The sequence below is a fragment of the Dreissena polymorpha genome, chromosome 14 (assembly GCF_020536995.1).
Source record: "Dreissena polymorpha isolate Duluth1 chromosome 14, UMN_Dpol_1.0, whole genome shotgun sequence".
Lineage (NCBI taxonomy): Eukaryota > Metazoa > Mollusca > Bivalvia > Myida > Dreissenidae > Dreissena > Dreissena polymorpha.
The window spans coordinates 11,034,346-11,061,856 of NC_068368.1; the positions used below are offsets into that span (position 1 = coordinate 11,034,346).

A 27,511-nucleotide genomic window follows, 5' to 3' on the forward strand; every position below is an offset into this window, starting at 1 on the left:
TATATTCTTACCGGGGGACATAAAAAAAGCAGCACTTCACCTTGAAATGTATAGGACGGAATGCCGAAATTTCAAACGACGGAAGTTTTCTGTAATATATTGCACGGTGCGAAAGGGTAAAAAAAAAAGACTACCACTGGTTTATTCCTGCAAAGTTGGTATTAACTATTAAGTATGCTCCGCGGTTTTGGAAAAGTTTTCTGAAACAAATTGTTGACGGTCAACCAACGGTGAATGACCAAACAAGCATCCCATGGATATCTAAAATACCGACTGCAGGCAACAACTTGTCATAAAAGTGACATATACCCGCTGACATCACATGTCGTAATAAGAACCAAGCAGTACTTATCAAGTTTCAGAAGATGTAAGTTGAACAGTTTTAGCAGAATTTAACGTTACAATAATAAATAAAGGTTCGCTCTCTGAAAACTAAGTTAAAAACATGTGCATCAAGTGTCGTCCCCGATTAGCATGTGCAGTAAACACTGGCTTATCAGAGCAATTTTGTGCGCCTAAAATGAATTTTCGTTCATAAGAGACTTCTTTTCAATGAAAAATTACACAAAGGCTGAAAATGACGTCACTGATTAGCCTGTGCAGAAAATACAAAAAAAAGACAAATATGATATTTAAATGAGTTCTGTTTATTTATTTGAGCGCGCTACGTACATCAACATTTATAGAATAAAAAAGAACAACAAAAAAGTGCATAATCAGGCAAATATTCCCATCCACAATTGGCTAGCTCTATTAACAATGTAAATATCAAACAGTTGCAGATGCGAATAAAATACAATCAATAACAATCACCAGAATTCCGCAAAGACAAATAAGTTACATGTATATGCAAACATTCCTTTAAAAGCAAATGTTTTTAGCATACATATTTGTCATTTTTATGAAAGAGAAACAATAAGCAAATTTTGTATGTAATCAATTAAATATACTTAAAGAAGTTCAACATTATCACGTTTATAATTATGTTGGTATTTGTATACAAGCATATTCCAAAAATGAAGGAACACACCAAAATAACCAGCATCATTTGAGCCTTGTTCTGGGAACAATTATGGTGATGCATGTGCATAAAGTGTCGTCCCAATTGTGTCTTGTTCTGAGAAAACTGGGCTTAATTCATGTGCGTAAAGTGTCGTCCCAGATTAGCCTGTGCAGTCCGCACAGGCTAATCAGGGACGACACTTTCCGCTTTAATGGTATTTTTAGTTTCAAGGAAGTCCTTCCTTACCGAAAATCAAGTTTAGGCGGAAAGTGTCGTCCCTGATTAGCCTGTGCGGACTGCACAGGCTAATCTGGGACGACACTTTAAGCACATGCATTAAGCCCAGTTTTCTCAGAACAAGACACAAATTATGGTGATGCATGTGCATAAAGTGTCGTCCCAATTTGTCTGACAGTCCGCAACAGCTTATTATGACGTCACAATCTGTCAATACTGGATACCTTCTTCAAACAAAAAAATAATCTATAAAAGCAGAAAATATAGTAACTGCTAAGCCTTTGCCAACTGACGACAATTTACGCACATGCATGAAGTTAAGATTTCCCATATAGCGGCTCATTTATTGAGAAAATTAATGAGTTCCGTTAATTTATTTGAGCACTCTATGTTCAACAACTTATATAAAAAAGAACAAAAAATAAGAGCATAAACAGAAAACTGGTCCATTTTAAAAATGGGCTAGCTCTCTATAAATAATGTAAATACCATACAAACAAACAAATACAGATGTGGAAAAACTACAATCAATAACAATCACAAGAATTCAGCAAATACTTTATCAGTTATATGATATACTTACATTAAGCATGATTTTTTTTGGTAATATTGCCATTAAAAATGGAAATGAATTAATAAGCAAATTTGATAGATATATGTCATCTTGTTAATATACTTAAACAAGTTTAACATACCACAATATTAATATTAGTTATTGATATAAAAGTATATTCTTAAATCAATCAAACACAACATAATGACCAGCATCATAGATTCTAGAACACCAATGAAAAACAGCACCTTTTAGTTACCAGTATGGCACTGTAAATCTGTCACGATTTTCTTAAATATTAAAACTGTGCAGTGTTCTGTGAAAAGGGGGAGGTTTATGCATGTGCGTAAGTATCATCCATGATAAGCACGTGCAGTCAGCACAGGAAAATCAGGGATGACACTATACACTTTAATGATATTTTTAGTTTTAAGAAAGTCTTTTCAAAGCAAAAATTAAGTTTATGCGGAAAGTGTCGTCCCTGATTAGCCTGTGCATACTGCACAGGCTAATCTGAAACGACACTTCATGCAAATGCATTAACCCCCTTTTTCACAGAGCGCGGCCTTAACAGATACAGAAAATAGCTAAAAGAATATAAAATACATATTCCCAGCAACCCAGGCAACTGTTAAATACAAATCCCTAGACCTAACCCTCTATGCATAAAGTTCCTTCAACTGTGAAAGTTTAAGCCAGATTCAGCCAGTAGTTAAACAGGCGTATAAAACAAAGCATTGGGATGTTCATTTATTTACTATTATTACTATGGATGAAGGACTAAGATAGCTTAAACTGCACACCAGTTTCTTTTTCTGTTCAGATACATAAAAAAGAAAGTAAATTAAATAGATCAAATTAATGTTGTTACAAAATACATACAATTAAATTATATAAACAATTGTCCAAACAACAATAATAATATTTAAAACAACAAGCAAATTCGTTGAATTGATATCCCCCGCCAATATGCTTCTGGACACAAAAGTGTTATATTTGACACTCAAAAAAGCATTTTTTCAAGATACAAAGGGCCATAACTCCGTTATAAACAAATGGTGTACAATGCCATTTGGCGTGCATCATCCTAGTATCCATATATATACTTATACCAAGTTTCAATGAAATCCGTCAAAGCACTTCAAAGATATGGCTCCAGACTGACGGAAAGATGAACAAACAACGCCAAACCAATATCCCTCTGCCGATGGCGGGGGATAATTAAAAAAAAATTAGTAAGTATATACAAGTCAAACGTGCTTTAAGCTTCAGTATTTAGCACTGGTTTTCTTTTTTTTCCTTAAAAAATTACTCTAGAATCTTACGTTATATATAATTCACATTATTTCAAAATTAATGTAACTACACAAGACATCAATTGTTGTGATAATTTGACATTTAATTTTCATAAAAAAATAGCATTTGTATCATCAATGAACAATTATTTGCACAAGGAATATGAAGAGCTTATAATAATATTGTCATCAAAGACTTGAGACTTTGTTTATAAATCAGGGCCAGTATTCTAAACTCATGGTGTTCTTAAGAAAAAATTTCAGAACAAATGTTCATTACCAAATCTTATATTTTGCACTTACAAAAGATAAACAAAAATCATTTAAGAAATATTTTCTTGTTTAAAACAGGTTCATTAAAAAAATACCAAAGGTCACGTAGCCGGGAACTTAAAGAATTATAAATTTAAGGAATTTCCTTAGATTTACTATAAGGAGCTTTGAAAAAGGGCCCAGGCCAAGTTTGTATATAGTTTTGAAGTCCCCAGCCTAGTTTGAATATAGTTTTGAAGGACAATGCATAGTTTGTATATAGTTTTGAAGGCCCGGCCTAGTTTGTAAATAGTTTTGAAGGCCCAGGCTGTTTGTATATAGTTTTGAAGGCCCAGGCCTAGTTTGTATATAGTTTTGAAGGCACAGCCTAGTTTGTATATAGTTTTGAAGGCCCATGCCTAGTTTGTATATAGTTTTGAAGGCCCCAGCCTAGTTTGTATATAGTTTTTAAGACCCTGGCCTAGTTTGTATAGTTTTGAAGGCCCCAACCTAGTTTGTATATAGTTTTGAAAGCCCAGGCCTAGTTAGTACATATTTTTTTAAGAAGGAATGCACAGTTTTTAGTTGTTTGGGTGTGAGTATGTATGATTGTAATGAAAGCATTATGTGTACCGGGTAAATAAATATCACAAGTCATGATTTCAAATAATGATTCATCAACTGTTTGCTGCCATGCAAGTTTTCCTGGAATTATGATCACGACATAACATTCATACCAGTATTAATGTTCAAATTTGACTGCAATATGGTGTTTATTTTAATAGGAAGTACAGTAAAATAACAATATTTTATAATAAAACCATAATTTAACAAAAATATAACCTTTGCCAGAGTTTTAAAAGATAAAAATATGGGCTGTCAGTTGTAGTGGCAGCCATTGTGTGAATACGTTTTTTGTCACTGTGACCTTGACCTTTGGCCTAGTGACCTGAAAATCACTAAGATCTGCCAGTCATGATCAATGTACCTTTGAAGTTTCATGATCCAAGGCCTAATTATTCTTGAGTTATCATCAGGAAACCATTTTACTGTTTCGAGTCACTGTGACCTTGACCTTTGACCTAGTGACCTGAAAATCAATAGGGGTCATCGGCCAGTCATGATCAATGTACCTATGAAGTTTCATGATCCTAGGCCTAAGCGTTCTCGAGTTATCATCCGGAAACCATCTAGTGGACGGACCGACCGACCAACAGACCGACATGTGCAAACCAATATACCCCCTCTTCTTCGAAGGGGGGCATAATAAGTATGAAATTATAAATCAAGACTATTGTACACTTGAACAATTTTACTACTGTATGCAATATCTATTTGGAATGGCAATATTAAGTGTAAATTGTATTTCTTTAAGAACTTAACTTAATTGTTATAAGTAAGCAATAGGAAAACATGCCCTGTACACAGTAAATGAGCTGCCCTCTAAGAAAATGGATCTTAATGCACGTGGGCAAGCTGTGGTCCCACATTAGCCTGTGCTATTGGCTCTATCCTATCAGGAACAACACTTGCGGCCTAGATTGGATTCTCATTTAGAAGAGACTCCCTTTAAACAAAAAAATCCATTAAAGCAGAGAGAGACTGCACAGGCAAATCTGAAACTGCACTTTACACATTTGCATTTAGGCCCTTTTTCCCAAAACATTACTCAATAAGATCACAATTTAAATCACTAGAAGTCAGAATCACCATCTGGATCATCAGATGGATAACCTGTAAGGTTAGATCCACTTTGTGAATTTGATCCACCAGGAAGCTGTGATCCACGTCTAGGGTTTGTCTCCAATCCCTCCAGCCATATCAAAGACAAGCAGGCAAACTTTGTGACCAAGATCATCCGCATTTTCCTATAGAGCAAAATGTAACATAAGTTAAAAAGTAATAAACGAGCCCTCCTCTAGGAAAATGAGCTTAGTTTAATGTGTGTAAATTTCCGCCCACATTAACCTGTGCAGTCCGCATGGCTATTCTATGACAACACTTTCCGTCTTAATTGTATTTTGGATAAGAAGAGACTTTTTAAAACAGAAAATATCAAACAAGTAGAAAATGTCATCCCTGATAAGCCTGTGAAGACTGCACAGGCTAATCTGGGACGACACGTATGCACATTCATAAAAACCCCTTTTCACAAAGCAGTTACCAGGCAATGTGAGAGCAAGTGTGGGTAATATTTACATTTATTTATATTTCCAGCAAAACAGGAAGTATACAAGGGACAAAATTGTCACAAAACCAGGTTTTCATTGTGAAAAAAAAATCTGATAAAGGGAGAAAACTCAAACTGAACTTTTGAAATGACCAAAAAAAATTAACCCCCTTTGTAAGTTTTTTTTTTTTTTTAAATCTATTTTTAGTCGTGGCGACCTTGACATTGGAGATATTGACGTGATTCTTTCGTGGGACACACCGTCCCATAATGGTGAACAAATGTGCCAAATGATTTTAAAATCTCACAATGAATGACATAGTTATGGCCAGGACAAGCTCATTTATGGCCATTTTTTACCTTTGAACTCAAAGTGTGACCTTGACCTTGGAGATATCGACGTAATTATTTCGCGCGACACACTGTCCAATGATGGTGAACAAATGTGCCAAATGATTTTAAAATCTGACGATGAACGACATAGTTATGGCTCGGACAAGCTCATTTATGGCCATTTTTGACCTTTGAACTCAAAGTGTGACCTTGACCTTGGAGATATCGACGTTATTATTTCGCGCGACACACCGTCCAATGATGGTGAACAAATGTGCCAAATGATTTTAAAATCTGACAATGAACGACATAGTTATGGCCCGGACAAGCTTATTCCGCCAGCCCGTCAGCCAGCCCGCCAGCCAGCCAGCCAGCCAGCCAGCCCGCATTCGCCAATCTAATAACCAGTTTTTTCCTTCGGAAAACCTGGTTAAAAATGCTCAATCGTTATACCTAATATCCTATACAATCATGATTATTTGTCAGCATTAAATTTCATATTTTTTCTAAAATATCTTTTTGGTGAACTCGCAAAATCAAGGATTTATGATTTAGGAAACAAATGAATTTGTCAAATGTATGAAATTCTTGTATCAGTCAATTCACAAGATCAATGAAAATGAGGCCTCACAAACAATCATGATTGTACAGATTATTTCCCACGCACCTGTGTGTCGGCCTCAGCATACACTCTTACAATGTCCTCAGTTCCTGATGGCCTGAAGTATGCAAGTGAGCAGATATGAGTCGTGCTCTGTGAAAACAGGGCTTAATGCATGTTTGTATCTGGGAAAACAGGGCTTAATGCATGTTTGTACACGGTCGTTCCAGGGGAAAACAGGGCTTAATGCATGTTTGTACACAGTCGTTCCAGGGGAAAACAGGGCTTAATGCATGTTTGTACACAGTCGTTCCAGGGGAAAACAGGGCTTAATGCATGTTTGTACAAGGTCGTTCCAGGGGAAAACAGGGCTTAATGCATGTGTGTACACGGTCGTTCCAGGGGAAAACAGGGCTTAATGCATGTTTGTACACGGTCGTTCCAGGGGAAAACAGGGCTTAATGCATGTTTGTACAAGGTCGTTCCAGATTAACCTGTACAGTCCATGCAGGCTTATCAAAGACAACACTGTTCTCTTTTATAAAATTCTTCATTTAAAGATGATCTCTTCATGGAAAAAATCCAGTCGAGGCAGAAATTGTCATCCCTGATTAGCCTGTGCAAACTGCAGAGGCTGATCTTGGACGATACTTTACTTACATGCATTAAGCCCTGTTTTCCATAAGCTGTTCACATATTTTTTATGCTATTGAATGCATTGTTGTGCAGTCTTTTTTATATATCAACATCACCGTGACATTTCATAAGATAAAGCAAACACATAAAGACCACACTGATCGAATGACGATCCAAATCTGTATGGGCAATATTATATCAATGAGCAAGAATACATATTATCAAGAATATTATACAATTTCTAAAGCCGCTGGATTATCAACATGCACCACAAATTCCACATATCAAGAGCCTACCGTACAAATGACCTCCCACACTGATACTTCTCCACCAGTTTGTCGATGGCAGACTGTAGACCAGCTGGTGTGGTGGCCTGAGTCTCGTCTGGGGTCGTCTTAATAATGTTCCGGTCTTTCACCTGCACCAAATACGGTTTAAGTTGAAATGACATTTTAGCCTTGTTTTGGGAAAACAGGGCTTAATGCATGTGCGTAAAGTGTAGTCCCAGATTAGCCTGTGCAGTCCGCTTAGGCTAATCAGGGACAACAATGTCTGCTTTAACTGTATTCTTCGTTTAAAGGATGTTTATTCTTAAAGAAAATTCAGGTTAGTCTGAAAGTGCCTTTCTTGAGTGGCCTGTGGGAACTGCACAGCCTTATTTGGGACGACAATTGATTACGGGCATTACGCCCTGTTTTCCAAAGAGCATAGCTCTTTTTAAGGTTATAAGAAAATAATGGTGCAGGAACAAATTATGGGAAGTACTGATGAACAGAATATCATGCAAGAAAATGAGCCTCCACGTTTTTAAAACAATACTCCTGTGAAGCCAAGTCTAGTAAAATAAAGCAAAAATATGCCATATAAAAAATTCAAAATGGATAAAATTTGAAACAAGAGCTGTCAGAGGACAGCGCGCTCGACTATTCGAATGCTTGACAGTATAACGTAAGCCATCATGGAGAGGGGGGTATAATGTGGGTGTGTGGTCATTTAAAAGATGATCTTTCAAAAATAAGAAAAAAGAGGAAAAAAAAAATGGTGGGTGGGGGAGATTCTGGGGTGGGGCGTGGGGGATGGTTTGGGTGGAGTCCATTGTGGTATGTCAGGTAAGTGTTGTTTTTTCAAAGTATGAATCAAATTTGATCATAAATAAAGAATTTATGGCAATTTAAGCAAAATTTATTAATTTAACTTTGAGTCGAGGTCATTCAAAGGTCAAGGTCAAATTCAACTTGTTAGGTTCAGTAACATCATGATAGTATTTGAAGTTTGAAAGCAATAGCCTTGATACTTTAGAAGTACAGTGGATCAAAACACAAAATTTAACAAAATATTCAAAGTTACTAAGACAAAACAGGGCCATAATTCCCTTTAAAAGCCAACCAGAGTTATGCAACTTGCCCTGTACAGTCCCCTTACGATAGTTTTCCAAGTATAAAAAGCAACAGCTATGATACTTTAGGAGTAAAATGGACCAAAACACAAAACTTAACCAAATGTTCAATTATCTAAGTATAAAAGGGGCCATAATTCTGTCAAAATGCTTGATACAGTTGTCTGCTCTTGTTTATAGATTGGGATCATGTTGGTAAAGAAGTATGCAAAATATGAAAGCAATATGTCAAAGGACATAGAAAATATTTGATGTGGTACGCAAACTTTAACATATATTTATCAATAATATGCATATTCTAAGTGAAAAAAGGGCCATAATTCTTACAAAATGCTTGTTATAGTTGTCTGCTCTTGTTCATAGATTGGGGTCATGTTGGTAAAGAAGTATGCAAAATATAAAAGCAATATGTGAAAGGAAATAGGAAATATTTGAGGTGGTACGCAAACTTTAACATTCTTGCAATGCTAACGGGAACGCCGACGCTGGGGTAAGGATAGCTCTACTATATATATTTCATATATAATAGTTGAGCTAAAAATGTGTAGTAAATCATTAGTACTTGTAAATTTAATATTTCATATTATATTTATAAAAAAAAGACAACACAAAATTATTGTGACACAGTATAATTCTAACTAGATTTTAAACATAATAATTTTTTTCAAATTATCCCAGACATTTTCAAATTCAAAGTGTACTGGATTTATTTCTGAAAGTGTAAAATTGCTTCAAACAAAAGCTGACCTCAACCTGAACTTGAGCTGTCTATTAGGCAGGTCAGTGTAACAGTCATACTGACCTTGACCTTGAGCTGTCTATTAGGCAAATCTGTGTAATAGTCATACCCAACTTGACCTTGAGCTTTCTATTAGGCAGGTCTGTGTAACAGTTATACTCACCTTGACATTGAGCTGTCTATTAGGCAGGTCTGTGTAACAGTCATACCCACCTTGACCTTGAGCTGTCTATTAGGCAGGTCTGTGTAACAGTTACACTCACCTTGACCTTGAGCTGTCATTAGAAAGGTCTGTGTAACAGTCATACCCACCTTGACCTTGAGCTGTCTATTAGGCAGGTCTGTGTAACAGTCATACCCACCTTGACCCTGAGCTGTCTATTAGGCAGGTCTGTGTAACAGTTATACTCACCTTGACCTTGAGCTGTCAATTAGGAAGGTCTGTGTAACAGTCATACTGACCTTGACCTTGAGCTGTCTATTAGGCAGGTCTGTGTAACAGTTATACTCACCTTGACCTTGAGCTGTCAATTAGGAAGGTCTGTGTAACAGTCATACCCACCTTGACCTTGAGCTGTCTATTAGGCAGGTCTGTGTAACAGTTATACTCACCTTGACCTTGAGCTGTCAATTAGGAAGGTCTGTGTAACAGTCATACTGACCTTGAGCTGTCTATCAGGCAGGTCAGTGTAACAGTCATACTGACCATGACATTGAGCTGTCTATTAGGCAGGTCTGTGTAACAGTCGTACTCACCTTGACCTTGAGCTGTCTATTAGGCAGGTCTGTGTAACAGTCGTACTCACCTTGACCTTGAGTTGTCTATTAGGCAGGTCTGTGTAACAGTCGTACTCACCTTGACCTTGAGCTGTCTATTAGGCAGGTCTGTGTAACAGTCATACCAGTTCTGCATTCCCCAACCACTGTGACACAGTATTGTCTCTACCAGCAACATGTCAGACAGTGCATCACCAACTGTCTGTAACAGATTAACATTAACAAAATCAGCCATGTGCTGAAAAAACTTTGCTAAATGGATGTGAATAAAGTGATGCCCCAGATCTTTCTGCCTAGACTTAATATTTGTTAATAAGACTTTCTTTAAAATAAACAAGAGATGTGTTCGTCAGAAACACAATGCCCCCTACTGGGCCGCCGCTTTGAAATAAAATTTCTATTTATCATTTGGCAGGTATAAAAATCATCTCCCTTTAAAGCTTATTACTTCCCTTGGATTTTCTCCAATCCAACGGGGGGGGGGGGGGGGGGGGGGGGGGGGGGGGGGGGGGGATCTGTAGACAGTCAAAAATGACCAAGTCAGACATCACTGACAACCAAGGCCTGTGATTTATCAAAGAGATCATAGCGAGAGTAGATCATGTATCTATGGACATAAGTCCACAGGTATATTATGGTATAATGAACCCTACCATTCACAAATTAGTACAGGAAAGAAATGATAATTATATCATTAAAAAAAAACACTTTGACAAATCAATCATTTGAGTTATAAATAATCAAAATAAAAAATCTGTACAGTAACTGTGAAAAGAACTTAAATTCTTGGTAAGGAAATATCTGAGATTTATAATTAAATAAATAATAAAAAATAATTGTCTCCAACAAATTTCTATTTTTAGTAGCAAATAATTAAAAGCCACTACCGTGACTGTAGATTCACCACTCAAAATGTGCAGCTCCATGAGATGCACATGCATGCCTAATATCAAGTTGCTATGTTCAATATTGAAAAATTATCTCCCTTTAAAGCTTATCTCTTCCCTTGGATTTGTATTTTTGACCTTAGACCTTAAAAGATGACCTTGACCTTTTACCATGATGTGTTTGTCAGAAACACAATGCCGCCAACTGTGCCGCTTTGATTTATTTAACAAAAATATATAATTTGGCAGGTCAGATAATTATGTCCATTTAAAGCTTATTACTTCCCTTGGATTTGTTTTTTTGACCCGGTGACCTAGTTTTTGACCCGGCATGACCCATATTCGAACTTGACCTAAATATTGTCTAGATACAACTTCTGACCAAGTTTTGTAAAGATCGGATGAAAACTATTTGAATTAGAGAGTAGACACGAAAAGTGTGACAGACTGACACACAGACTGACGGACAGTGCGAAAACTATATACCCCCTTTTCTTCGAAAGGGGGCATAAAAATCCAAAATAGTGGAAAGTGTCATCTCTGATTATCCTGTGCAGTCCGCTTAGTCCAGCATGGAAAACTCAAATAATTAATGCTGACATTTCAAACTAAAATTCTTTAAAATAAAATACACAAAAACTGAATTTGCTGCACTTTGTTGACCTAGTTGTGAATGGTTTTGTTCTAACTATAATGAAAATATAGTGTGATCTTTTAAATGTGCAATTAAATGACTAATACTTATTTTTAGAAGAACATGTTTACAGCTTTTTTTCTACTTTTTTTCATATAAAACAATTATGAAATTAGTTCTGCAAATGATAACTCAATTACACATGTACATACATTTTGATAAAAAAAATTATTGGGATTGTTTATGACATTTTTAATCTAATTTTTCTTTAAATTTTTCTTTAAATTTGTTGAGTATTTATCCAGAACAAAGCTTACATTCTGAGGACATTTTAAAATCAAAACAGGGGAACATTTTCATTTTTCAAAGCCTGGGTAGGAGACCGAATTTCATCTGCCTTCAACACTTCGAGACTTACCTGGTTTATGAGATCTATCACCAGTCTAAGTTGCTCCACTGCAGCTCTACTCTCTGGTGATAAACTGGAAAACAAAAATTGAAATCATGGTGTAAACATGTGATTTTATTGTCATCATTTTAATTGTTTATTCATTTGGAAAACTTTGTGCATTCAACAGTATTTAAGCAATATCATGGTCGCCACTTAACCTCTTCAGATGTTTTCAAGGCAAGCAGTAAAACGTGGAAATATTTATTCCAGAAACTTACAACTGCCTCATTTAAATCAGACATAGTAGGAAGAAGGCCAAAGAAATAATTCCAAAACCAATGCCAAATAAGTTAACTTTTATGTAACTGGACTCAGAACTGAGCCCATGATCTGAGCATTACAAGATGGAGTACATCACTCTTCACACTGAGCTTGCCAGCAAAAATTTATAATGAATAACAGGTTAAAAGCTTTTTTCAAACAGAATCCAGACAAAAAGAGTCAGGTTCTGGGAAAACAGAGCTTAAGGCATGTGCATTAAATGTCGCCTTTATCGCACAGGCCAAACATGACAACACTTTCCACTTTTATAATATTTTACATTTAATGAAGCCTCTTCAAAGCAACAAGAGCTGTGTTTGTGAAACACAATGCCCTCTACTGCTCCGCTTTGAAGCCATATATTTGACCTTTGACCTTGAAGGAAGACCTTGACCTTTCACCACTCAAAATGTGCAGCTCTATGAGATACACATGCATGCCAAATATCAAGTTGCTATCATCAATATTGCAAAAGTTATTACCAAGGTTAAGATTTTGGGACAGACAGACATCTACAATGACAAACAGGCTCAAAACAATATACCACCAATCACTCGATCTGGGGGCATAAAAATCCAGTTTAAGTGGAAACTGTTGTCCCTGATTAGCTTGTGCCAATCGGGCTAATCTGGGACGAAACTTTATACACATACATTAAGACCAATTTTCCCAGAATGAAGCACTTACTGTGGTCAACACTGGTTGAATTGACCCAGTGGCCACACGAAACTCTAAGACAGGTCCCATACCTGGAATTCTTCAAAGCCTCATTGACCCGTCTCTCAGCGATATCACTGAACAGCACAGTGCCGTGTCCATTGGCCTCAAAGTAGACGCCAATCTCGAACTGCTGGGCTCGATGGTGCAGATGCTTCACCCCTGTAGCTACACAGGCCACTGGCACCCGCTGGGAATGAAAGATAAGTCTAAGCCAAGGGCTGTTCCCGCAAAAGTAATGGGCTTTGCAGTTTGTGACAAGAAATTTCTAACAAGAGCACCGCCTTGCGGGTGCAGACCGCTCATCTATTTTCTTTTTAAAGGTGAAGGGACTCTCATTTTCAATCACAAAGGAGGGAGGAGTGGAGTGAAGAGGGGTGTATAGTGTGGGGTTGTGGACATTTATTACATTATCTTCCAAAAAAGCGAAAAAAAAAAAAAAAAAAAAAAAATCAGGGGGGGGGGGGGGGTTGGGGGGGCGATGGGGGGGGGGGGGGGGGGGGGTTTTGGGTGCGATGGTTGGACGGTATTTCAAACATAACCATTTTTAAAAAAAAAAATGGGGGGGGGGGGTTATAGTGTGAGGGTGTGGTGGTAATTTGTGAGATGATCTTAAAAAAAAAAAAAAAAAAAAAAAAAAAAAATTGGGGGGGGGGGGGGTGGGGTGGGGGGGGGGTGGGGTGGGGGTATAGTGTGAGGGTTTGGTGGTCATTTGTGAGATGATCTTAAAAAAAAAAAAAAAAAAAAAAAAAAAAAAAATAGGGGGGGGGGGGGAGGGGGGAGGGGGGGAGGGGAGGGCACGGGGGATGGTTTGGGTGGAGTCTATTGTGGTATGTCAGGTAAGAGTAGTTTCATCAAAGTATCAATCAAATCTAATCATAAATAAAGAAGTTATGGCAATTTTAGCAAAATTTAATAATTTGATCTTGAGAGTCAAGGTCATTCAAAGGTCAAAGTAAAATTAAAGTTGCCAGGTACAGTAACCTCATGATAGCATGTAAGTATTTGAAGTTTGAAAGCAATAGCCTTGATACTTAAGAAGTAAAGTGGATCGAAACACAAAATTTAACCATATATTAAAAGTTACTAAGTCAAAAAAGGGCCATAATTCCGTAACAATGACAACCAGAGTTATGCAACTTGTCCTTTTACTGTACCCTTATGATAGTTTGTGAGTGTTCCAAGTATGAAAGCAATATCTATGATACTTTAGGGGTAAAGTGGACCAAAACATAAATCTTAACCAAATTTTCAATTTTCTAAGTATAAAGGGCCCATAATTCCGTTCAAATGCCAGTCAGAGTTACATAACTTTGCCTGCACGGTCCCCTTATGATAGTTCATAAATCTTGCAAGTATGAAAGCAATAGCTTTGATACTGTAGGAATAAAGTGGACCTAAACACAAAACTTAATCAAATTTTTAATTTTCTAAGTATAAAAAGGGCACATAATTCTGTCAAAATGCCAGTCAGAGTTACATTACTTTGCCTGCACAGTCCCCTTATGATAGTTAGTAAGTGTTGCAAGTATGAAAGCAATAGCTTTAATGCTTAAGGAATAAAATGGACCTAAACACAAAACTTAACCAAAATTGTCAATTTTCTAAGTATAAAAAGGGCACATAATTCTGTCAAAATGCATGCCAGAGTTATCTAAATTTGCCTGCCCAGTCCCCTCATGATAGTAAGTAAGTGTACCAAGTTTGAATGCAATAGCATTGATACTTACTGAGAAAAGTGGAACTAAACGCAAAACTTAACCAAAATTTTCAATTTTTTAAGTATAAAAAGGGCACATAATTCTGTCAAAATGCACGCCAGAGTTATCTAACTTTGCCTGCCCAGTCCCCTCATGATAGTAAGTAAGTGTACCAAGTTTGAATGCAATAGCATTGATACTTTCTGAGAAAAGTGGACCTAAACGCAAAACTTAACCGGACGCCGACGCCAACGCCAACGCCGACGCCGACGCCGACGCCAAGGTGATGACAATAGCTCATAATTTTTTTTCAAAAAATAGATGAGCTAAAAATGCTCTTACTTTGGAAGTGAATCTTAAATTTAATGTCACATATAAAAATACAAAAAAATAAGATAGATAATATAAGTTCATTGCTGCCAATTCATTTAATATCACCAAAATAACAATTTGTGGATTTTTCAAATCAAGCATATTTATTGGATTTTTAATTCATGAAATGTTCACAATATCTGATAGAAGATTTTGAATGTAAATCTTTGCGTAAATTTGATTTTTTGGTCGAGAAGACCCACACAAATCCACAAAAGTTAGTGTTCAATAAGTAATACTTGTTTCAACGAATTCAACACAAGACTGAAGGTAAAAGCTGTGAGCAAAATAAGACCAAGCCCACAGGCCCTGCACTTGTAAATTTTGAATTTTTTTTTTTCTTTCTCAAATGATCATATTAAACTTTTTGCTAGCTGGTCAAACAGCAGTGATTTGAACTGATAAATAAATACAATTCGCTAATGACATTTATTGGTTTGTAAAAATAGAATTACTTGAATTTTACACAGGGCTTTTGTTTTCAGAATAACATCTAACCAAGCACTCCAACATGTAATTTTACCATACCAGTGTCTCTGTGATATAAGATGTGGAGCTGCCGTTAGCGTAGGCTGTTTGTACAAGTCCAAGGTTGAGTTTGAGTCCAGTCCTCGCAACCAGGCTCTTCAAGAAGCCAGCAACCTGTATAGAAACAAATAAGCCACGGTCAGGGAAAATGGGTCTTAATGCATGTGCATCAAGTGTTGTCTCAGATTACCAATCACAGTCCGCTCAGGCTAATCTGGAACAACATTTTTTGTATTTATGGATTTTTCTTTGAGAGAAAGTCTCATCTTGACAATAATCCAGTTGATGCAAAAAAAAGTCGGTGATTGCATAAGCTAATTTGAGAATTCTTAACATACATGCATTAACTCCATTTTCCCAGAGCCAGCTCAAATACAGTTGAACACTGCTATACAAACATCATTCAAATAAATCAAGTTTTTATGGTCCAAATAGTTGCCTTTCTGAATTAAACTAAGCTAGACATTTATTGGAAATGCCTTTTTCAAATTCATCTCATTAAAAAATATTTCAGGTATTATTGCAAGATATATTTTCTTGCCATTCCATGTGCTAGTCCTTTGCCATTCCATGTGCTAGTCCTTTAAAGTGTTCAGTCATTTATTTATCTGAAGACATGTATATTTGTTGAATGAGACCATGTAACTTAAGAGTTTATTATCCTCCGCCAAAGTTGGATATAGAATCGGTGTTGTCTGTCCATCCAACATTCTGGTAGTCCGTCCAACATTCGGTCCATGTGTCACAAAATTTTGATATTGGCGAGGGATATTAATTCAAGGAATTGGCTTGATTTAACAATCTCTGCCCTTAGTATTTGAGAACATTCATTACAATATACACCTGAAATCTACTTACGGCAGAATATAACCATATTAAATATTTGCAACAATATGTTATAAGAACAGTGCTATTTTGAGCTTCTCTATTTCAAACTATTTTAGACAAGGACATCCCTATAAATCAATAATAGTAACCATGCTCTGAGAAAATGAGTCTTAATGCATGTGTGTGAAGTGTCTTCAAAATGAGTCTTAATGCATGTGTGTGAAGTGTCTTCAAAATGAGTCTTAATGCATGTGTGTGAACTGTCTTCAAAATGAGTCTTAATGCATGTGTGTGAAGTGTCTTCAAAATGAGTCTTAATGCATGTGTGTGAAATGTCTTCAAAATGAGTCTTAATGCATGTGTGTGAACTGTCTTCAAAATGAGTCATAATGCATGTGTGTGAAGTGTCTTCAAAATGAGTCTTAATGCACGTGTGTGAACTGTCTTCAAAATGAGTCTTAATGCATGTGTGTGAACTGTCTTCAAAATGAGTCTTAATGCATGTGTGTGAAGTGTCTTCAAAATGAGTCTTAATGCATGTGTGTGAACTGTCTTCAAAATGAGTCTTAATGCATGTGTGTGAAGTGTCTTCAAAATGAGTCTTAATGCATGTGTGTGAAGTGTCTTCAAAATGAGTCTTAATGCATGTGTGTGAACTGTCTTCAAAATGAGTCTTAATGCATGTGTGTGAAGTGTCTTCAAAATGAGTCTTAATGCATGTGTGTGAACTGTCTTCAAAATGAGTCTTAATGCATGTGTGTGAACTGTCTTCAAAATGAGTCTTAATGCATGTGTGTGAACTGTCTTCAAAATGAGTCTTAATGCATGTGTGTGAACTGTCTTCAAAATGAGTTTTAATGCATGTGTGTGAAGTGTCTTCAAAATGAGTCTTAATGCATGTGTGTGAACTGTCTTCAAAATGAGTCTTAATGCATGTGTGTGAAGTGTCTTCAAAATGAGTCTTAATGCATGTGTGTGAACTGTCTTCAAAATGAGTCTTAATGCATGTGTGTGAACTGTCTTCAAAATGAGTCTTAATGCATGTGTGTGAACTGTCTTCAAAATGAGTCTTAATGCATGTGTGTGAACTGTCTTCAAAATGAGTCTTAATGCATGTGTGTGAAGTGTCTTCAAAATGAGTCTTAATGCATGTGTGTGAAGTGTCTTCAAAATGAGTCTTAATGCATGTGTGTGAAGTGTCTTCAAAATGAGTCTTAATGCATGTGTGTGAAGTGTCTTCAAAATGAGTCTTAATGCATGTGTGTGAAGTGTCTTCAAAATGAGTCTTAATGCATGTGTGTGAACTGTCTTCAAAATGAGTCTTAATGCATGTGTGTGAAGTGTCTTCAAAATGAGTCTTAATGCATGTGTGTGAACTGTCTTCAAAATGAGTCTTAATGCATGTGTGTGAACTGTCTTCAAAATGAGTCTTAATGCATGTGTGTGAACTGTCTTCAAAATGAGTCTTAATGCATGTGTGTGAACTGTCTTCAAAATGAGTTTTAATGCATGTGTGTGAAGTGTCTTCAAAATGAGTCTTAATGCATGTGTGTGAACTGTCTTCAAAATGAGTCTTAATGCATGTGTGTGAAGTGTCTTCAAAATGAGTCTTAATGCATGTGTGTGAAGTGTCTTCAAAATGAGTCTTAATGCATGTGTGTGAAGTGTCTTCAAAATGAGTCTTAATGCATGTGTGTGAAGTGTCTTCAAAATGAGTCTTAATGCATGTGTGTGAACTGTCTTCAAAATGAGTCTTAATGCATGTGTGTGAACTGTCTTCAAAATGAGTCTTAATGCATGTGTGTGAAGTGTCTTCAAAATGAGTCTTAATGCATGTGTGTGAAGTGTCTTCAAAATGAGTCTTAATGCATGTGTGTGAAGTGTCTTCAAAATGAGTCTTAATGCATGTGTGTGAACTGTCTTCAAAATGAGTCTTAATGCATGTGTGTGAACTGTCTTCAAAATGAGTTTTAATGCATGTGTGTTTAGTGTCTTCAAAATGAGTCTTAATGCACGTGTGTGAACTGTCTTCAAAATGAGTCTTAATGCATGTGTGTGAACTGTCTTCAAAATGAGTCTTAATGCATGTGTGTGAAGTGTCTTCAAAATGAGTCTTAATGCATGTGTGTGAACTGTCTTCAAAATGAGTCTTAATGCATGTGTGTGAAGTGTCTTCAAAATGAGTCTTAATGCATGTGTGTGAACTGTCTTCAAAATGAGTCTTAATGCATGTGTGTGAACTGTCTTCAAAATGAGTCTTAATGCATGTGTGTGAAGTGTCTTCAAAATGAGTCTTAATGCATGTGTGTGAAGTGTCTTCAAAATGAGTCTTAATGCATGTGTGTGAACTGTCTTCAAAATGAGTCTTAATGCATGTGTGTGAACTGTCTTCAAAATGAGTCTTAATGCATGTGTGTGAACTGTCTTCAAACTGAGTCTTAATGCATGTGTGTGAACTGTCTTCAAAATGAGTTTTAATGCATGTGTGTGAAGTGTCTTCAAAATGAGTCTTAATGCATGTGTGTGAAGTGTCTTCAAAATGAGTCTTAATGCATGTGTGTGAAGTGTCTTCAAAATGAGTCTTAATGCATGTGTGTGAACTGTCTTCAAAATGAGTCTTAATGCATGTGTGTGAAGTGTCTTCAAAATGAGTCTTAATGCATGTGTGTGAAGTGTCTTCAAAATGAGTCTTAATGCATGTGTGTGAAGTGTCTTCAAAATGAGTCTTAATGCATGTGTGTGAAGTGTCTTCAAAATGAGTCTTAATGCATGTGTGTGAACTGTCTTCAAAATGAGTCTTTATGCATGTGTGTGAACTGTCTTCAAAATGAGTCTTAATGCATGTGTGTGAAGTGTCTTCAAAATGAGTCTTAATGCATGTGTGTGAAGTGTCTTCAAAATGAGTCTTAATGCATGTGTGTGAAGTGTCTTCAAAATGAGTCTTAATGCATGTGTGTGAAGTGTCTTCAAAATGAGTCTTAATGCATGTGTGTGAAGTGTCTTCAAAATGAGTCTTAATGCATGTGTGTGAAGTGTCTTCAAAATGAGTCTTAATGCATGTGTGTGAACTGTCTTCAAAATGAGTCTTAATGCATGTGTGTGAACTGTCTTCAAAATGAGTCTTAATGCATGTGTGTGAAGTGTCTTCAAAATGAGTCTTAATGCATGTGTGTGAAGTGTCTTCAAAATGAGTCTTAATGCATGTGTGTGAACTGTCTTCAAAATGAGTCGTAATGCATGTGTGTGAAGTGTCTTCAAAATGAGTCTTAATGCATGTGTGTGAAGTGTCTTCAAAATGAGTCTTAATGCATGTGTGTGAAGTGTCTTCAAAATGAGTCTTAATGCATGTGTGTGAAGTGTCTTCAAAATGAGTCTTAATGCATGTGTGTGAACTGTCTTCAAAATGAGTCTTAATGCATGTGTGTGAACTGTCTTCAAAATGAGTCTTTATGCATGTGTGTGAACTGTCTTCAAAATGAGTCTTTATGCATGTGTGTGTGAACTGTCTTCTCAGGTTAGCCTGTGCAGGCTTATCAGGGATGACTTTTTCTGCTTTAATATATTTTTTACTGTAAAGGAAGTCTCTTTTGAACACAAATCTAGGTCAGGCGTATAGTGTCACCTCTGATTAGCATGTGCATATTGCATAGGCTAATTGGGGATAATAACTTACGCACATGCATTAAGCCCAATTTTCCCAGAACCAGGCTCATATATGAAACAGTGCCCATATCAGCGTCTTTCTTTGCCTCTTTTCGACCAGATTGAAACAGTTGTGTTAAAAAAATGGATTGGGAAATGGTACAGTTATCCGGTACTGACTTTATATATAGGAAAAAGGCTCAAAATAATAAAATAAATGTAAGGAAAATTTTTACTTTAACATTCTTCAAATCTTTGTCAAGTTCTCACTTTTAAACAAATTAACTTTTCTAAATTGATTAAAATTGTATCCTTTTGTTATCAGAAAACATTGGATTACTCATTGAAAAAAAAAATAAAAATGTATTAAAAAGGAAATTATATGCTTAAGTAAAGATATGTACAATTATGTACAAAACAGTCAAGTGCACTATTATCACACATATTATTGTGTTAACAGATTAACTCAGCAATTTTTCTCCTTCTTTTTAAATATCGGAAAATAGCACTTTCCTAATTAGAAAAAAAATACAATTTTCCGCATTGCTGTCCAAAAATGTGCACATTGAAGGTATCAAACATTTCTTTTTAACATTTAATGCATCATTTAGTTAGTTTCCCTTCGCAGCTGTATGGCTTGAACCTAAGTAAATATAATATAATACTGACAACAACACTAAGTTATCAATTTTAAAAGTATTTAGGAGCAAACAATCTAATACACCAATTTCCAAATATGAAGACTTTACAACATGAATTCTCCCAATGTTGGGTCTTTCAAGCACATTTTTCCAAAGTGGGTGGTACTGGTACTTTTCCCAAGTGGGCGAAAAAAAATCACTGTATCTATTGAACCTTTGAAAAGATTTTAAAACCATGTGCATACATATGCCAGACATATAGGGTTAGTACATTCTTGCAAACAAATGAAATAAAACCTGAAGAGCTTGGATTTAAATAAGTCAAACTTAAGATATTTTAAAGATATTTTTAATCAATTGCAAATTACAAATAAAAATATAAAAACTAAAGTAATAGGAAGCAAATAACAATTGTCTAGTAACTAATTAAAGAGAAACATTTTTGAGGTTGCTGGGGAAAAAAGGATATCAGTATAGATCTGGGAAAACAAGGCTTAATGCATGTGCGTAGTATCATCCCAGATTAGCCTATGCAGTCCGTACAGGCTAATCAGGGACGACACTTTCCACCTACACTGGATGTTCGTTAAGAGGCTTTCTTTATTACAAAAATTCTTATAAAAGAGAAAAGTGTTGTCCCTGATAAGCCTGTGCGGTCTTTTTGGGCAGAACTCAAGGAAAACGGGACTTGATGCATGTGCTTTAAGTGTTGTTCGAAAGAAGCCTCGGCGGTCTGCAAAGGCAAATCAGGGACTACACTTTCAGCTTTTTTGTGAAATTTCATCTTTAGAAAGCATCTTCTAATAAAAATTCCAGTCATTCCTGAATAGCCTGTGTGGACTGCACAGGCATATCTGGGACAAAACTTTAGGCACATTCATTAAGCCCTGTTTTCCCAGAGCAAGGCTTATAACCTTTTCACCACAGCAACCTCACAAATGTTTCTTTTAAATTAATTACTGTAGATTTGTAATTTTCCCAGAGCAAAACTCATATGGTGCCATATTGCCCTAATTATTAATGCTTGTATTAACTATGTTTAAATTATTTTACTGTCTTGTTTAACAGCTGCTTTTAATATGTTATTATCTGATATGCTTTCCCTATTTATTTTAACTGTTTTAATTTATTTGTAGGCGTATGGTCTTTATTAGCATAAATCTCTCAGTTTTTGTGTTTATGTGTAGTTACTTCCCTTTGCTTGACAAATGCTTTGCCACTTATGCCATGTATGCCATTATGCACTTTTGTATTAATGCTTGTCTTAACCATGTTTAAATTACCTTACTGTCTCTCTTAACAGCTGCTTTTTAATATGTTATTATTATACATTTGTTAAAAATGTCGGTTTAAAAGCTAAGTATAGCTTATGTTATATGTTATGTACTCTTGCCGACTTTAAATAAAATTTACTTGACTTGACTTGGTGTCTACCTCGTGACCGAGAGGTGCCAGGTAGGTTATGTAGTTGAGGAGCCTTACAGATTTTAACAGAAACCAAGTCTTGGTTCATCACACATGAAATGAACCCAAGAGAATCTCTGTATGGCTTTTGATGCAATGAAGCTAAATTTATAGGTTTGAACTAAATAGGATCCCTGAGTGTGTATAAATTATAGAAGTACCAGTGTTGCTATCCGGTCCCCGTCCATCAGTTTAAAACTGCAATCTGAAATTCAGAAAAAAGTTGTACTCCATACTACTGGTAAATCTTTTACCCCAAGCTACAGGATATATGTGATAATATTGTATTCATCATCATCAAGATTCAATAACTTGCATTTCTGAAGAAAGGTATGAAACCTAAGCAAGGATTTGCAGAGAATGATTCATTCTACAGTATCCAAATATAAACAACAAGAGTTCCGCGGTCGGAGATGACCGCATTGAAGCCGGATTTTTGATTTAAATGACAGGAAAGTACCTTTCGTGTTTTTGTCAATGCAATACTTAAATTACTGAAATATTGTTCAAAGGTCAAAATGAAATGTAAGTACTTTTCAAGGCATGAGCAAACCTTGTGTTATGTTTTGAATGCATGCATATACATGAACAACAATAACATTTAAGGTCACAAATATGAACTTGAATTGACAATTAGGAAAGTTTGATCTCAATTTTTTTATTAGCAAATTAGTAAGATATTGTTTGAAGTTTCCATCAATTTCATTATCAAATGTAAGAAAATAAACTTAGATGAAATAATACTATTTATTGTTTTGCTTTCACATACCTACACAGAAATCCAGACAGCCTTATGATCACTCCAAAAGGTTTCTATCACACCAGTTCTAGCAGATAGATTGGACACATAAATATGATCCAAGCTTGAATGATTGAGATTCTAGGTCCAAGCATACCAAAGTTACAACAATTTTAACATTTTAACATTTAAGTTCACAGTGACCTTGACCTTCAAATGAATGACATTGAAATGAATGACCTTGAAATGACCAGTGGTCATCTAAGTGTGCTTGCAAACCTTTACGTCAAGTTTGAGATTCTAGGTCCAAGCATACCAAAGTTATAACAATTTTAACATTTTAACATTGAAGGTCACAGTGACCTTGACCTTCAAATGAATGACATTGAAATGAGCAGTGGTGATCTTCTAGTACTGGCCAACCTTTATGTCAAGTTTGAAGACTCTAGGTACAAGCATACCAAAGTTATAACATGGAATAAGAACTTTAACATTTTTACCTACCAAAGTTATAAGAACTTTAACATTTTTACATTCAAGGTCACAGTGACCTTGACCTTAGAATGAATGACCTTGAAATGACCAGTGGTCATCTAAGTGTGCTTGCAAACCTTCATGTCAAGTTTGAAGACTCTATGTCCAAGCATACCAAAGTTATAACAATTTTAACATTTTAACATTTAAGGTCACAGTGACCTTGACCTTCAAATGAATGACATTGAAATGACCAGTGGTCATCTTCTAGTACTGGCCAATCTTTATTTCAAGTTTGAAGACTCTAGGTACAAGCATACCAAAGTTATAACATGAAATAAGAACTTTAACATTTTTACATTCAAGGTCACAGTGACCTTGACCTTCAAATGAATGACCTTGAAATGTCCAGTGGTTACTTACTAGTTCTGGCCAACCTTCATGTCAAGTTTCAAGACTCTAGGTCCAAGCATACCAAAGTTATAACAACTTTAACATTTTTACATTCAAGGTCACAGTGACCTTGACCTTCAAATGAATGACCTTGAAATGTCCAGTGGTTACTTACTAGTTCTGGCCAACCTTCATGTCAAGTTTCAAGACTCTAGGTCCAAGCATACCAAAGTTATAACAACTTTAACATTTTTATATTGAAGGTCACAGTGACCTTCACCTTCAAATGAATGACCTTGAAATGACCAGTGGTCATCTGTTAATCCTGGCCAACCTTCATGTCAAGTTTGAAGACTCTAGGTCCAAGCATACCAAAGTTATACCATGAAATAAGAACTTTAACATTTTTACATTCAAGGTCACAGTGACCTTGACCTTCAAATGAATGACCTTGAAATGACCAGTGGTTACTAACTAGTTATGGCCAACCTTCATGTCAAGTTTCAAGACTCTAGGTCCAAGCATACCAAAGTTATAAGAACTTTAACATTTTTTATATTGAAGGTCACAGTGACCTTGACCTTCAAATGAATGACCTTGAAATGACCAGTGGTCATCTGTTAATCCTGGCCAACCTTCATGTCAAGTTTGAAGACTCTAGGTCCAAGCATACCAAAGTTATACCATGAAATAAGAACTTTAACATTTTCTAGCACGCCGCCACCCCGCCCGCCCGCCCGCCCCCCCCGCCCGCCCGACAACATCAATCTATAAGCCGAGATTTTTTCGAAAAAAATCCGGCTAAAAAGAAAATATTAGTACTGATTTAAAATAAATTCAATCACTTATGCAGTGAATATAGCTTATAAAATATTGTAAGCATACGCAATTACAAAAGCTTATAAATTTCAAATCCAAACACACTTAACAATAACAATACTAGTATTCTAACAGCCCTGACCTGTCAAAAATAATGCAGTGCATTTTCAAAAGGCATCACTTCTTATGAAAGACAATTATATTAATTTCAATGTAATCTATTTTGATTCTACAAAATAATGACTTTATTTTAATCTTAAAAAACTGCTTGATGGGTTTGGACTTTGGGCTATGTACAAATGAAAGATAAACATTGGCTATCGAATTAGCATAAACAAGACATATTTGATTATTTTACCAATTTTATTAGGGTTTTCAGTTGCCATTAGTTTGCATTGTAAATGATTTCTGCACATTCATCTTTTATTTTAAGTTTCTTAACTAGGGCATGAACATGCATACCTGGCCCTTGGAAGAAGTAGACTATTCTGTCTGCATCACCATCAAATGAGGCACACTTCATCCCTTCAGACAGTGCAACACCTGAGAATGCAAAGGAGCCATGGGGTACTGGGTTAAAGCATGTACAGTCTAACCTGTCAATAAAGACCACTTAAGGGATTTGGTCATTGTGGTCTTTGTTCACAGGTAGTCTTTATTCAAAGGGTCAATTGAAACTTTGCAAAATATGCTAGTAGGATTTTATCAGGTACCTTATCTATGTATGTGCTCTATTGCTTAAATAGTTGAATACTAATGCATGTATAATGGCATAAAGGATTGAAAGCACAGTTTTGATTTTATATTTTTTATTTCAATTTCCTTATGTTTGTATTATTTATTTCATTAATCATATAATGTATAAATAACTATTGACATACATGAATATGTACTTGAACTGACAAATTCTGTATCGATAATCTGTTCACATCTTATCACAGAGAAATTTAAGAAAGGAATGAATTTCAAAATGTATGTTTGTAATTGGCATTGTTATTGTAACGAAACCGTAAATTTCCTTAATGAGTTCATGAAAGCCCCAAACTTTTGTTTGATATTTTCGGCAATTAGTACATTAATCACAAGTCACTAAAATACAAAGGCAACTTCTTACACTTTCGACAAACTGTTAAATGCATAAAAGAAGCAGGCGGCTACCAATTAGCAATGTGTGTTAAGAAAACTTTCACTTGCCAATATCTCCATAGCGACCGACGAGTCTACTGGTTAGATGTTTATCACGAGACTATCACAGCGTCATGGTGGCCATTTTTGTTATTGAAAGTTGCGAAATCCTTGATTGTAATGATTGAAGTGGTCTTTGTTAGGTATCAAAATGGACATTTGGGAATGTAAAATGGCGGTCCTTGGTCTTTGTTCGCAGGTGGGCTTTATTCGCAGGTAAAATATATAGTGAAATCGTTCGGAAGGAAATCGTTATGGACAGGACGTCTCTATTAAAAGGTGGTCGCTGGGACAGGTTGAACTGTACATACAGATTAGCCTGGCTGTCAGCAAAATCTGAGGTTTATCAAATGAATATTTTATCTATAACTGCAGATTTGTCACTGACAAATCTAATACCCCTTCACCGGTTTGTCAGCTATGTTTATATGCAATAGAGGTAATTGCTGGGGTTGTCGAAGAGTCTCCAGCACATCTACACTCGACAGTTATAACACATATAAAGTTTCAATTTAATTTAGTTAACTGACCAAATATACTGACAGAGAGACACTACCTCTAAACCTTCATTTGTGAGGGTATTACAATACAAACTCTTTGGGAATCAAGATATTGCAGACATCTTAATTTTGGGCATTTCTGCTGAACAGAGGGTAGGATGACAAGTCATTTCACTTGACCATTAGTTAATGAGTAATAATTTTATAATGTCAAACATTTGAGTATGGAAGTGTTGAGAAAGCATTTCATTATTTCATTTACTGCATTTATATGGGATCCATTGAAAAGAAGTAACACTAGAACAGTGTAAACAAGAAACCGTCGGAGAGGGGTGATGCTCCCCAAAGTTTTTTTTTTGTCACAATATTGCACTATATATTCTGATAAAAGGAACCGTCTTGAGGGCACAGTAGTTGGGGGACAAGAATTTTTTATAGAAAATTTCAAAGGGCCATAACTCGGTGAAAAATCATCCGACAAGAACCCGCTGATAATATGCACTTCTCCTCTTGGTAGTGAAGCTTCCCATAAAGTTTCATTGAATTTCGGTTATTAGTTGCTGAGAAATAGCCCCGACAAAAATTGTGCACAGACGGACACACAGACAGACAGACGAAGCGGAGACTATATATAAATTTTGGGGGAGCATAATAAAAAATAATTGTCGCTGTTATTTCTACCTTTTATATTTCTTAAAGACTTATATCTATTAAGTTCAGAGAAAGGTTTACGATATTCATTTGGGTTTTAACATCAAATACTCTGTTAAACAAAATTCAAGAAAATGAAAATTGTGTAGCCAATTATTTTGAAGACAATGCAGTGTTACAATCAATTCATTTAGGTTTTCTGATCGGAAATTTCTCTTAAAAGTCCTTTGGCTTTTGAAAAAGGTCAAATTTTGAAGAAAACAATATGCTTACAAATAAAAATGTTTAGCCTTTTTAGAGGAAATAACAAAATGTTAGATTTTTTTTCTTTCAGGTCCACTGGAGAAACATTTCTCCAAAACTCAATTTGTGAGAAAGGTCCAAACCAGGTTAAGACAGCTGCACCAAAATTTAAAGTAGAGTTGTGTAGTAGAATCTTACCATCTGGGACACACTGACCAACTTTGACAAAGTCTGCACCGCACTGAAACAGAAACACGTCTGTTTAAAACTCTACCTCTCACATACCCATTTTGCTGCTTTCGTAGTCCTTAGAAAATAAAATAGTTAAAGACGTTGCTAAATTCATGTTTTAAAGGTTTCATTTTCAATCATAAGATACTGAAAAGCAGC

General features: G+C 35.8%; 1 protein-coding gene and 1 long non-coding RNA gene across 2 annotated transcripts in view; both read right to left on the reverse strand.

The window, feature by feature from the left end:
* Positions 1–626: 626 nt before the first annotated feature.
* The window catches only part of LOC127857709 (phosphoacetylglucosamine mutase-like), a 70,254-nt gene continuing 43,369 nt past the window's right edge, over positions 627–27,511 (reverse strand). Inside the window, exons 8-17 of the mRNA XM_052394344.1 lie at positions 27,320–27,362; positions 25,005–25,085; positions 22,279–22,322; positions 15,543–15,656; positions 12,975–13,132; positions 11,932–11,995; positions 10,072–10,194; positions 7,377–7,498; positions 6,511–6,562; positions 627–5,208 (exon numbers count right to left, since the gene is read on the reverse strand). Of these exons, the coding sequence (XP_052250304.1) occupies positions 5,131–5,208; positions 6,511–6,562; positions 7,377–7,498; positions 10,072–10,194; positions 11,932–11,995; positions 12,975–13,132; positions 15,543–15,656; positions 22,279–22,322; positions 25,005–25,085; positions 27,320–27,362 (879 nt within the window). The 3' untranslated portion in view covers positions 627–5,130. The remainder of the gene's footprint in view (positions 5,209–6,510; positions 6,563–7,376; positions 7,499–10,071; positions 10,195–11,931; positions 11,996–12,974; positions 13,133–15,542; positions 15,657–22,278; positions 22,323–25,004; positions 25,086–27,319; positions 27,363–27,511) is intronic.
* On the reverse strand, positions 22,756–24,428 carry LOC127857718 (uncharacterized). Its single transcript, XR_008038577.1, has 2 exons — positions 23,408–24,428; positions 22,756–22,980 (listed from the first exon to the last, which is right to left on the reverse strand). It is a non-coding gene; the product is annotated as an uncharacterized LOC127857718 (long non-coding RNA).